Source organism: Mchenga conophoros, linkage group LG7, assembly GCF_057382185.1.
Source record: "Mchenga conophoros isolate Kocher_MC1m ecotype Shallow Benthic linkage group LG7, M_conophoros_male_GT1.1, whole genome shotgun sequence".
Classification (NCBI taxonomy): Eukaryota; Metazoa; Chordata; class Actinopteri; order Cichliformes; family Cichlidae; genus Mchenga; species Mchenga conophoros.
The window spans coordinates 2,819,603-2,833,162 of NC_140532.1; the positions used below are offsets into that span (position 1 = coordinate 2,819,603).

The window sequence follows — 13,560 nt, forward strand, 5'->3', positions numbered from 1 at the left end:
TGAGAGTCATTTCCTTTATTCCTAAAGTTTGTGCCCATGATGGATTGTGTGTGTGTGTGTGAAACATTTAACCATTTTGTGTGCATTTCAAATTACGGTCAGTATTTTTGTGTGATTATTACTGCACTGTTTATAAAAAGCACCTCTGTGGCAGTAAGTGACAACTTATTAATACACTTGATCATTAATTATTATTAGCAATATGTCATGAAATACAGATTCTTTCCCTACAGCTAGACAGCACATTGAAAGCCACTGATGATATTTCAGCATCACAACAGCTTAGAGCTGCAGCTGAAACAGAGTTGCTTTGCCCTGTTGGTCACCTCTGATATGACCTCTGGTGACCCCTTGTGAAACAACTTTTGGCAATTAAAGTTGAAACTCAGCTGCTCCACCTGGCCTGTCAGGATTCTTTATTTAGCCTGCTTAGCAGTGACCTTACAGTGTTCACACTCATAGCTACTGTAGTTCTGGGAGTGATGTGTTGTTAAAAGTGCTAAATACTGGAAAGCTGTAACATTTTCTTATGTTTCTGTGATGCAAAACTGCAGCTTTGACTGTCCCCACTTTTTAAATGGCTTGTTAGGAGAAAGTACTGTAGCCTTTTATGACAGCACCAGTTGTTTTTTTTTCGACTCTGCTTCACCTCCGTAAAAATTAGTAATTAAAGGAAAGGTCGGTGATCTGTTTGAATCCTCCTCATCTAGTTTTTCTTTTTGTTTTTAATGATGCATTATTGCGTTAATTTGTTATATGAATAGACAAATGTTATGCACTCTGTTTTCATAGCTGGTCAGTAGGGCTGCCACGATTAGTCGACTAGTCACGATTACGTCGACTATCAAAATCATCGACGACTGATTTAATAGTCGACGCATCGTTTGAAGCTTTGTAAGATCACAAAGGACGCAGGAATGAGTAGTAGGATTTAAGAGTGTAATAACGGACTGAAACAGAAGATGGCAGCACTGCATGTACAAGGATGCCAGCTGCCGTTAAACCCCGAAGAAGAAGCTGTGTCCCAGAATTCATAGCGCGGCCCAGCTCAGTTTCCAACAATGGCGGCAGCTAGTTAGTGTTAATATTACTCTTATTATTCTTTCTGGGTCACAAAATAAACGTTTAACATATTTTCAGGTAAGAATGTAGCTGTGTAAACCTCAAATATCTGCTCAGTTTATCAGGACACCGCATATTTTCAAAAGCGCTCCGACGTTTTTGGAGACGTCTGTTACCCACTAGCTCGATAGCTAGCCGGGGGCTAGGCTCACTAGCGCCGTGAGAACACCGGACTCCCGGCAAATCGTTTTCAAACCCACCGTCTTTTGCTACTCAGGTTAAACATGACATATGAGTCACTTAGATAACTTAAACATGTTATTGTTTGGCTTTTTTTAGTATTTTATTTGTTCCTGAGTAAATCTGTTTGGCTGAGATTAAAGTTTTTACACAGCTGAATAAACGTCAAGCAGACAGCTGATTATCAGAAGTGTGAGATGCTGGACTATATACTATCATGTCTTTATTTTTAGTTAGCACAGACCGTAAACACTTAAAGCTGTAAGCTAATGATAGTTATATAAGAGCAGATGCTGCTGGTGCAATAAGCTGTACGTTTTACGTCCAATGGATGCTGATCTGATTAGTCGACTAATCACAAAAATAATCGGTGAATGGTCGACTCAAAATAATCGTTTGTGGCAGCCCTACTGGTCAGTGAATATAACAAAGCAATGCTCTGTACAGAACTCTTAAGAGCTTCTTCTGCTGACTTTATCACAACACCGTCTTTGACCCCTTCCTCATTTCTTATTTTTTTTTTGCATATTTGTCACACTGACATGTTTCTGTTTTTATTAAAGCTACATTCTAAATATAAAATTTAGCTTTTAAATGAGTTCATCTATTCAGGTGATGAAAAAACTATCCCAACCTGCCTGGCCTAATGTGATTAAGTTACGGCCCCTTAAACCTAATAACACAGTTAGTGATGATTTCATTTATTAAAGGCAGAAAAGCCCAAACCTAATCTGAAACTGCTTGTGGCACCGTTGGCAGCGAGAACTGCAATCAAGGGTCTAACTGTCAGTCTTGTTGTGGAGGAATTTTGGCTCTTTTTTGCAGAATTGTTTTAATTCAGCCACAGTGGAAGGTGTTTGAGCACGAGTGCCAAGAGAATCCTAACCGGCCTAACGTCCGGACTTTGGCTAGGACACTTCAAAACATTCAGTATTTTATTTTTGAGCCGTTTTGCTGTTATGTTTCCAATCATCGTCCTGCTGACTGTGTCTTTGGTTTTGGGCATGTGTTGCTATGTATTTTTAAACACGTCTGGCAGTAATCTGCAGTGGGTGTGGTCAGTGAGACTGAACTCAGCTTTCCAAAATTGTGGTTAATCAGATTTAACAGGTGGGTGTTCGTCTTCACAAGAAACGGGTAGGTGTGGATAGTTTTTTTTTTCTCCTTTCATCAGCTAAATAATATAAAAAGTGCAGTTTTTAATTGCTCAGATTATCTTTCTCTGATATTTGTTTGATCTGAAATGTGTGAGAAACTAAATGGATAAATGGAGGTTGTTATAATTTTTACAGCAGTGTAATTGCTGTTTGCATCACTGGAGGCGAAGACACACGATCAGTTTCTGCAGTTATTCTATCATCACTTTAATTGGAACCATTTACATCATGTTATTTTTTTCCTGTAAATATAAAAATAAAGAATAATGCTCACTACAACTTCCAGATTGTTTTGGTTAATAGCTTGCGTGTTCTTTTTGTTGCTGCTGATATTCTCAGACTTGAAATGAGACTGTATGCCTCAACACACTTTGTGCTTGTGTAGGAAATGACCCATGAGGAGAGGTCACTGATTCAAGATCTTGATAAGTGTGACTTTGGAGAAATCCATGCCATGCATAAAGCCAAAACAGAGGCAAGGAAAAATATGTCCAAGGAGGAGAAACAGGTAAAGCTCGCGTTCCCTTCTTTGTATTTGTATGCTGCTGTCTTCATAATGTGTAGCGTAATAACTGGAGTAAGTCCAGAGGAGCACCCTGTCCGTTTCTGAGGTAACGCGATCTGTATCTGAAATCTTTTTGTAGGCTTTGAAAGAGGCAAACCAGAAGATAGTGGATGAATACGGCTACTGCCTTCTGGACCACCACAAAGAACGCATTGGCAATTTTAAGATTGAGCCTCCGGGGTTATTCCGAGGTAGAGGTGAGCATCCCAAGCAAGGCATGCTGAAGAAGAGGATCCAACCAGAGGACGTCATCATCAATTGCAGCAAGTGAGAGTGTGATTGTGAAATCAGTGTATAGTTGAGTACAGCTTTAGTTTCAGTCCCCTCCGTGTGCCCTTGTGGCTCAATGCAGAGCAGTGACATTTTCACTCAAAGAAACAAGTTCTTAATACACAAACTGTTTAAATGTGTAGAATCACAGGCTTGTTTTGTTTTTTCTGACAGTGTTCAAATCAACATGACTAATATTATTTTTTTTGTTACTTTTTTTTAGGCTTAAATCTGTATTTGAGCTGTGCATCAGTGCTGGTCATTTACATACTGTATTGCACTTGTTCTTGCTCTGGCAGAGAATCTCGTATCCCCGCACCACCCGCTGGGCACCACTGGAAGGAAGTTCGACACGATAACACCGTGACATGGCTCGTCAGCTGGACTGAAAACATCCAGGGCTCCAATAAGTACATCATGCTTAATGCCAACTCAAAACTGAAGGTGAGCTATCTGTTGCATAATGGGGGGGATGCACATACAAGTGGGTACAAAGAAACATGCTGTCAGAGCTGCAGACTTTGGGTTCAACAAAGTTCAGACTACTTTAGCAGCACAGTTCTCAAACTGGTTTTGAAAAAAACTAGTATCTCAGATTATTAGAATATTGTTAGATTTGTCTGCCAGTCCACAGGTGGTGGTCCCCATCTTTAAGAAAGGGGACCGGAGGGTGTGTTCCAACTACAGGGGGATCACACTCCTCAGCCTCCCTGGGAAAGTCTATGCCAGGGTGCTGGAAAGGAGAGTTCGTCCGTTAGTCGAACCTCGGATACAGGAGGAACAATGCGGTTTTCGTCCTGGTCGCGGAACACTGGACCAGCTCTTTATCCTCTCCAGGATACTTGAGGGTGCATGGGAGTTTGCCCAACCAGTCTACATGTGTTTTGTGGACTTGGAGAAGGCATTCGACCGTGTCCCTCGGGGTGTCCTGTGGGAGGTGTTGCGGGAATATGGGGTGTCTGGCCCATTGCTACGGGCCATTCGATCCCTATACAACCGTTGCAAGAGCTTGGTTCGCATTGCCGGCAATAAGTCGGACTCGTTCCCGGTGGGTGATGGGCTCCACCAGGGCTGCCCTTTGTCTCCGGTTCTGTTCATAATTTTTATGGACAGGATTTCTAGGCGCAGCCAAGTGGCGGAGGGCTTTCGCTTTGGTGGCCTCAGAATCTCATCTCTGATTTTTGCAGATGATGTGTTTCTGTTGGCTTCATCGGGTGAAGGCCTCCAGCTCGCACTGGAACGGTTCGCAGCCGAGTGTGAAGCAGCGGGAATGAGGATCAGCACCTCCAAATCTGAGGCCATGGTTCTCAGCCGGAAAAGGGTGGAGTGCCCACTCCGGGTCAGGGATGAGTTCCTGCCCCAAGTGGAGGAGTTCAAGTATCTCGGGGTCTTGTTCGCGAGTGATGGGAGAAGGGAGCCGGAGATCGACAGACGGATTGGGGCTGCAGCTGCAGTAATGCAGACGCTGCACCGGTCCGTCGTGGTGAAGAGGGAGCTGAGTGTAAAAGCGAAGCTCTCAATTTACCGGTCGATCTACGTCCCTACCCTCACCTATGGCCACGAGCTGTGGGTAGTGACCGAAAGAACGAGATCGCGGATACAAGCGGCAGAAATGAGCTTCCTCCGAAGGGTGGCTGGCCTCTCCCTTAGAGATAGGGTGAGAAGTTCGGCCATCCGGGAGGGGCTCAGAGTAGAGCAGCTGCTGCTCCACATCGAAAGGAGCCAGCTGAGGTGGTTCGGGCGTCTGACAAGGATGCCCCCTGGGCGCCTCCTGGGTGAGGTGTTCCAGGCATGTCCCACCGGGAGGAGGCCCCGGGGCAGACCCAGGACACGCTGGAGAGATTATATCTCTCGGCTGGCCTGGGAACGCCTTGGTATTCCCCCGGATAAGCTGGAGGAGGTGGCTGGGGAGAGGGAGGTCTGGGCCTCTTTGCTTAGGCTGCTGCCCCCGCGACCCGGCCCCGGACAAAGCGGATGAAGATGGATGGATGGATGGATGTTAGATTTGTATTGTTGATTGTCATTTATGCTTAGAAATATTTACTTATATACTAAGATCAATTCATACATTTAAAATACAGAAACATCCAACTTCTGAAGCATGTGTTCAGTCACTGGTTGATGATTCTTTACCATAAATGACTTCATTGTGTGCCGCATGGAGCCGATCGGCTTGCTGCTTCACTGTTATTGGCTGCTTTGATAACAGCCTTTAACTTGCCTGTTTCTCATTTTCTTTTCTGACTAAATGATAAATTCTCTATCGGCCTCAGGTCGTCTGAGTTATCTGGTCTATCAAGTACAGCAGTAACACCGCTGGTGTGTCACTGCATCAAACTAAACTGAGATAAGCAGGATCAACATAATATTTCATTTTCTCAAACTTGAAATTTTTTTCACAAGCTGTAAGTCAGATTAAAATGACAAAGGCTTGAATCATTTCACTTTACATGTAATGGACATGATATAAATAAATTTTTGAGATGCATTAGTCAGTGCTTCAGTTCTGATATTTTCCAAGCTCGCATTATGCCATTTTAAATAGAAAAGAATAAATAAGTATAAAGATATTTTGCTGTGTGTTTCGCTCATCTTCTACTGTTGTTCATGTGGTGAGCAAACACTTAGCCACTGTCCTTCAAAGATAACTTGATAAATGTTGGAATTCATCATTCAGAACATTCAAGCTTTGTTTGATCTGTCACCAAACATCTCTCTATTCATTCTGTGGACTCCTTCAACCAACATTGTGAATGCTTTAATCCCACATTAAAAATATGAAATGTAACAGAAGCGTCCCGTTTCCAAAGGATTTACTTTTTCTTTCCCTCTTGAACGTAAGAAGCAAAACCAAACCGACTGGAAAAGCAAAAAAGCAGAACTTCAAAACACCATTTTCATCATCACCAAAAACTGCATGTGCACCAAACGTTTGATATAGAATATTTAAAGTGAAACTCCTAAGAACCTGTTTACAAGTCATGGGTGGAACTACATGTGAAATAAGTTGTGGCTTCAAAGTGAGTAGAACTGATAAGTTTCTTCATTTGAACTAGTTTGATTCTGCAGACTGCAAGTTTGGGGAAAAAATGAAAAAGAAGTTTGTAGAATTAGCTGCTCGTGCAACATCCTCCTCCAGGCTAGAGGCTGGCTGTAAAATTAGACGAACTGTTGTGCTGCAGAGTTGCGTAGTAAGTAAATCAAGAATCAAAACCTTACAGAAAGAATGCAGGGGAATGCAAATAACATTATAACCAAGTTATAATAAAATAAATAATTTGAATGGTTTGCATTTTGTCAGTTCAGCTCCAGATCTGCCAACTGACAAATGGTTGTTGTCCTGCTTCTGATATTATTCACAGAGCTGATTTAAATGAAACGTTAGCATAAACACAGCACAGATTTACAAACAAATCACAAACCTGGACACTTTTACACATTATGTTGAGCTATAATGCATAAAATGTATATTCTTAAACAAAATTCGTAATTACTTTTGCACAGCATGTCTTTTATCCCGCCTTCCTTCTCTCGCCCCGCCCCTCCCTGAGCCGGAGGTTTCTTCCTGTTAAAAGGGAGTTTTTCCTTCCCACTGTCGCCAAAGTGCTGCTCATAGAGGTCATATGATTGTTGGGTTTTCTCTGTATTATTGTAGGGTCTACTGTACAATATAAAGCGCCTTGAGGCGACTGTTGTTGTGATTTGGCGCTGTGTAAATACATTGAATTGAATTTGATAATCCAATATGAGTAAACCTTTGCAACATGTTGTTGTTCTGTGCTCTGTTTGCTGACTCGTCTTCCTTTCCATCTTTCATGCATAAAGGTTAAGTTATTCCGCAGTTCTCCGTGACTGTATCGGCACGTTGACTGATGGAGGGTTTAATTGTATGTAGATAGCAATAAATAACCAGAAGCAAACAGCAGACACAGAATGTTGTCTTATAGTGGAAGATCCTGTGTTAGTGATTGTTTCAGGGCTTTTAAAGGAAAACCACTTTTTCATCATTTTATTTTATAATTGTCATCACCTGTCACTTTTGCTTCGTGTTTCCGTTTCATGTTTAGTCTTTTCTCTCTTCCTGCTTATCTTGCCTTTCTTTCTTGCAGGGAGAGAAGGATTGGGAGAAATATGAGGTTGCTCGGAAACTGAAATCACGCGTGGATGACATCCGTTACCAGTACCTCCAGGATCTAAAGTCCAAACAGATGGTTACACGTCAGAGAGCTGTGGCGCTGTATTTCATAGACAAGGTTTGGGTTGCACAACTGATATTACAAATTGTTACATGTTCACACAGCAGAACTAGAAAGAAACCTTCACACGTGAGCTTCTCTGATATCTGTCCACACGGCCTCTGTCGTAGCTTTGCTTGTGATGTTTGCATGAATGTCGAGAAAAACTGACGACTGCAGTGGCCGTGTAAATAGGCTGGAGCAAAGTGAAGATATTGGAAATCAATTCAGTATGTCTTGATTGCCTTTTCTGTTTTCCAACATAGTTGGATGAAAATCTTTTGCAAAGTAAATGGATTACATGTAGCCATTTTCTTCCAGAGACTTCAAGCTAATTATCTCAGTCTGTATGAAGTGAAATGATGGATTGAGGACATGATTGCTTTTGGCTCATGCCAGAAACTGTTTCAGTTGCCATTTTTGTCTTTCGTTTGTCACGAAGGTCTTTTTATTAGTGCGTGTATATATTTTAACGGTTGTCTGACTCGCATGCGTGCTGTGTACCTTGTGATGGAAAAGCTCGGCGTGTACTTCTGCATCTGTGGTAATCTCTGTATCCTCTGACCCAAAAAGCTGGCCCTGAGAGCTGGCAATGAGAAAGAGGAGGGAGAGACGGCGGACACGGTGGGTTGCTGCTCGCTTCGTGTTGAGCACATCACTCTGCATGAGCAGCTGGATGGCAACGAATGTGTGGTGGAATTTGACTTCCTGGGTAAAGACTGCATTCGTTACTACAACAAGGTTCCTGTCATCAAAAAGGTAAAGGAAGAAATGACATAAACACGTTGGCACTTAAACGGGTGGATGCTAAACAGTGTTCTCATGGGTGCACAGTGGTCAGCGTGATCGCTCTAAGATCACAAATGGAGGCAATTTTTAGCCTGGTTTCTCATTAAGATAATCATGTGCGCATCTTTGCATAAACCTGTACTTGTAACACACACAACCACACAATGTTGGCAGCTCTTTCCTCTTTGAAATCATGGATGTGTGTGGGGAGCAGCTACACTAATCTCATCATCAGGAGGAGGAACAGGAGGGTATCTTTGTTGATTTGATTTTAAACTGGAGCTTAATCTGTCTTAGTTTATAAACTTGTGTGTAGGGAATTTTGAATGGAGGAGAGACGGCTGAGCCGCTTTACACACAGCAAACAAACTGCCTGAATGACTTACTGGACTACAGACCCGAGCCAAAACAGAGCCAGCCAGATGTTGTGACAGATACTGTTTTAATACTTTATATGGTCACTAATTATGGTGCTTATGAGCAATATCATTACCTTAACAAGTACATGCACTTGTTAAGTGCACCTGCAGTGATGATTATATTGATTAGAGGTGCTGTTTGTTTCAGTAGCTAACACCCTGGAAACTCTGGGTTTTCTCCTCCAGAGAGAGTCAATTACTGGGGAAAGACTCAGGTTTTCTCCCCTCTGACCTCTGCTTCTACTGCACCTGAACCAGCTGTTTTATTTCGTCATTCATAAAATTGCTATCAAACGGCACAGCAGAGCGAATTCATTTGTAGAAGTTTTAAAACCCCTGTTAGCTGTTAGTTCACTTTTTCCTTGTCTTTTTTGTGTGACTGCTTTTATAGTTTATCAGTACTCAATACAAGGACAGAGATCAGCTTAGAATAAACTTTGTAAGTTTCTAATTGTGTGACTGTGATGCAGCTAACAGCTAATTCCTGCACTGGAATCACTGCCCGTAATAACGTTTCTCTGTAAAGTTGTAGGCGAATCATAAAATCAAACACTGACGTCACACAGATAGAAAAATGACTATTGGGATCCTGGAGATGATGAATAGTATATAATATTTGAGAAAAGTTGAGGAGGAAATCACTTTAAAACAGAACCTAATACATTTTAAAATCACTTTTTAAATACACGATGCAGGAGGTCTGATTGTAATTTGATTACATTTCATGTTGAAATGTGTTCAGATTGAGATTTAGTCCTTGTACAGTTTCTGAAAAGTCAACATAGTTTCCACTGAAACTCTAAATCAGAACTGGATCCGCTAACTGTCCAGTTTGGAGTCCACATGCATGATTGTTCCAAAATGGGTCAAGATTACAAACTGAGACTGGATCATACCTGGATCCAGTCTGGCTCCGGGCATTTCCAAGTCTTATCCCATCAGGATCCATTCATAGTGGCTTATTTAAAACGGCTCAGCCTTCGTCCAAAACTGAGCTGAAATGTCTAAAATCTAGCCGATCAACGTGTCGATGGCTCTTTAACAGCCCGGACACTCGTGCACATGCTCGGTTCAATTAACTGTGTTTGTTCACTCTAACTCTGCTCAGCTGCTCAGGAACCGAAAACTATTACAGAGATGATCTTAGTCACTCAGCTCGGTTTATTTTTAAACTCAGTTTGTTGAAGATGTTTCCTGGAGCAGCGCCCTGAATCTGCAGTTTGTAAACAGTAACGCTGTTTTGGAAAAGTCTTTACTAATGTAGTTCATGTGAGGCAAATCTGTCCATTCTCAGTAAGACAAGACATCAGCAAAAGCCACTGAGTCCAGTTTATATCATTAAAATAATCAAGGTTTTGCCCTTTGGTTTTTGGCACAACTCACTGTGGAGAAGGTCACACGTGTCGATGTGTGCAGAGCCCCAAGCGCAGAGGGAACTGAGATTTGTCCGAGGGATGCAGTTGTGGATTGGATCGCTGCGTTGGTTTAATTTGTCAGGCTGCTTGAGTAGTTCAGTCTGCAGCTCTCGGATCCAGAACCACAGCACGATGCTTACATAAAGTGCTGCTTCTGTCATCTGGACGCTGCACTGATACGCATGTAGTTCTGGGAAATAGATGGTATTGCAAGTTTAAGCTTGTGTTGCCATGTATTTACAGATAAAGGTGTATTCAAACGATTTATTATTGTGCACACATACAAATGCTTTGTTTTCAGGAGAGAAAATAGAAACTGAAGGCAGCAGATAACCTGTACTTTTGCTCCTAGTTCAAAACACTTGGTATTACATTTGCTACAACGTAGCTTAATAGGATCTGTCAGCAGACCTCATTTTTAATGTCACCTCACATGACTATAAGTCCTTTTTTTTTTTTTTTTTTTCGAGCCTTCTTGATGATAAATCAAACAGCTTACTTTCAAAGTCACCAGAGAGCCGTTTTACAATGTAGCGACAAGAAACCTGCTCAGATTGTTTCCAGTTCGCTGTCCTGACACATAACAGGCAACGTTTGTGAGAGAGCACTTTAGTAAAATAACTGAAACTCACTTCTGATTGATTACAGTTAAAAGAAGGTTCATCATGTTTTGTCACAAATGATTGCGAAATTAGTCTCGATGTTTGTTTGCTGGACATTAGTGCAGAGAATTGAGGGGCTGCCTCAGACTTGCAGGACCTTGACGTGTCTGTATCTGATGCACTAAATGATAATGCAGACTTAATGAGCAGGTTAGCAAATATCACAACAGAAGAACAAAATGTGACTGAAAACTTGACAAAAGAAAGAAGTCTAGAGTCTGTCAAACAGCTGTCTCGTGCGGATGTGTGTGTCTGTGTGCGCACACGTGCATATATGCATATGTAAATTTTTAACTCCTCCTCTGGTGTCAGCCAGTGCTATCATCTGTTGCAGAGATGGGAAAAGAAATGTTAGCACCTGACAGCCAAAGTGTTTTGTTTCTTGGCAGAATGTATAATTATTCAAATGAGTGCATTCAAAAGCATCACATGAGCTAGAATTAATTAGTCCCTGCATATTTTAGCATCATCAATTCCATGGAAAATCACTAAGATTGCTGCTAAATGTCACCAGGAATAAAATGGAACAAGAATGGAAGAGAGGAATGTTTAGTTCTAATATCTGGAGATATCCCAACACATTGAATGCTGTCATATGTATTTCACTTATCCTGTACATTTTGCATTGACAGTTTTTCTCAATTTTTTCGAGTCATAGAAAAAAGCACTGGAATAAATAACCGAATCATTTTAAAGGGAAGTCCTGTATGTTGTTCGTTAGCATCAGGCTGTCAGTGCGTGGCCACCGCTGTATCAACTTGGACGACGGCCTGACTTTTTCAAAGAACCCAGAGTGTGAGGACACATGTGGATGCGTAAATACAGACACATACTGATTTACATCTCACGCCCAAAGCATCGGTGCTTTGCTTTTTATATTTGCAGCTCGTCTTTCAAAGGAAACAAAATTGACACACAAATCAGCCGGTGAATATGTCAGCGTGTTTTATGAGGCAACACATCTGTGGCTCGTAATTGGTGTCTTGCATATTTTAGTAGTTTATTTGGGGAAAGGATGCATCTGTGAAACCCACAGAGTCACTTGAAATGTCAGATTTAATTGTGCCAGTTTTAATCCTCTGGCTTTGAGATGGACAAATAAAGCGAGGCTCCAAACATGCCCCACAATTGCACTCTGATGTGTGTGTGTGTGTGTGTGTACCTGTAGTTTTGTGGTATTTTTAGACCTGTCAGAAAATATTTTCTGTTTGGTTTTTTTTAATTTCATCAGTTTTTTTCAGCCAGAATCCACCAATGAAACATAAACCCAAGAAAAATCTAGTGCAGCACCTGTGCAGATCTATTAAATGTTCTTATTTCTCTCTATACATGTTGATGTACTTTACCTGCATCTCTTTTCAGGTGTTTAAGAGTCTTAAACTTTTTCTGGAGAATAAACAGCCCGGAGACGAACTCTTTGACCGCCTAAATGTGAGTCTGTCTCAGCATGCATCTCCTCCAACATGTTGCACCTTTTATATGATCATTGCTATTAATGTGTCACAACATGGGACATTATGGGAGTTTTTTTGTTCACATTTTTAGCTGCTACACAAATGTTGGTGTCAAAAGCAAGCAGCTGATTTGATTTGAGTGTGAGGTTGTTTAAAAAGGGTGAGGGACCCCCCCCGAGTAATATTTTAAGAAAACAGAAAAAAATGGTGGAAGCAAAGTAGAATTACACTTTTTATATTTTCTAGGGACAGAAAGCTGCAGTGAGGGGAAAAGTAGGGACTAAATTGTGAGGTGTAAGAGATGAGATTGAATGAGGATGAGCCGTTGGTGTGGAGAGATGAAAGGGCTAAATTAAGGAAATGGGAGGTGCAGAGAAGGGCTCGAATATTGGAAGCAGGGGGGAGACTGAAAGCAGAAAGGGAGTTTCAAAAGGGAGAGGGGATGGACCCTGGCAGATAAAAATGAAACTGTGCGCGTGAAAATTGAGAGTGAACATGTTGGGCGGATGAATTTCCACACATCAAAATGTGGCATCCTCTGAACCTTCTCCTCTAGCTTCAGGCAGACGGCAAAGCCTCACAGAGTGCTCGGCTTTCTCGAAAACGACCTCACTCATCTGTTTGAGACAATAACTGATTTCTGAAAAATACCTGACTTTGCGATATGTTCAGAGTAACAGTGTTGTATAAAAACATACAGAAGAAAATGCAGATTAAGATTCATGTGCAAGATTAGAGAGCCAGTCACGTGTTTGGCATATTAAGACTGACAGGCAGGAGAAGGATGTTGCAACACAGGACAGGAATGTGAGGAAGAGATGAGAAAGATGGAGCAATTGAAGGAGGGAGTACAGTGCTTCTGCTCTCTGCCCTCCTGTGTGTGTCAGGAAATGTCAGTGTCTGTTGGAGGTGGAATGGTAATGGCTGCAGAGGGCAGGCCTGATTGACACCTGGAAAGGCCAGGACACCGAGAGAGCAGAGGCAGAAGAGGTGTGTAGTAGTAGATGAAGCAGTAGAAAAGTGCCAAATGGTCCAGTTGAGGGGTGGTTTAGTAGAGAGGGTGGATGATTGGTAGAAAAAAGGATGGGGAAGGTGGTGGGAGGGCAATTTGGAGAGGTGACAGGCAGGCAGCTGAGAAGAAAGGGAGAGTGGGGATGGAAGATGGGTAGAAATGTAAGGAGGGGGGGAGATTCTGACATATACCCAAATCAGCTTGGCTCATAAGTTTGCTGTTCATTATTGCAACACTGATGATATTATACCAGCACGAGTTTTCTTCTTCTGTAGAACAC

General features: G+C 41.9%; 1 protein-coding gene across 6 annotated transcripts in view; it reads left to right on the top strand.

Annotated features, from left to right (window-relative positions):
- Positions 1-13,560, top strand: part of LOC146569319 (DNA topoisomerase I, mitochondrial) — a 28,022-nt gene that overhangs the window by 9,101 nt on the left and 5,361 nt on the right. For 5 of the 6 annotated variants that reach the window (XM_085281502.1, XM_085281503.1, XM_085281500.1 and 2 more), the window contains exons 10-15: positions 2,845-2,967; positions 3,104-3,291; positions 3,594-3,738; positions 7,404-7,547; positions 8,103-8,288; positions 12,177-12,245. In XM_085281502.1, coding sequence (XP_085137628.1) covers positions 2,845-2,967; positions 3,104-3,291; positions 3,594-3,738; positions 7,404-7,547; positions 8,103-8,288; positions 12,177-12,245 — 855 coding nt within the window. The remainder of the gene's footprint in view (positions 1-2,844; positions 2,968-3,103; positions 3,292-3,593; positions 3,739-7,403; positions 7,548-8,102; positions 8,289-12,176; positions 12,246-13,560) is intronic. The other variant, XM_085281505.1, reaches the window with a different exon arrangement.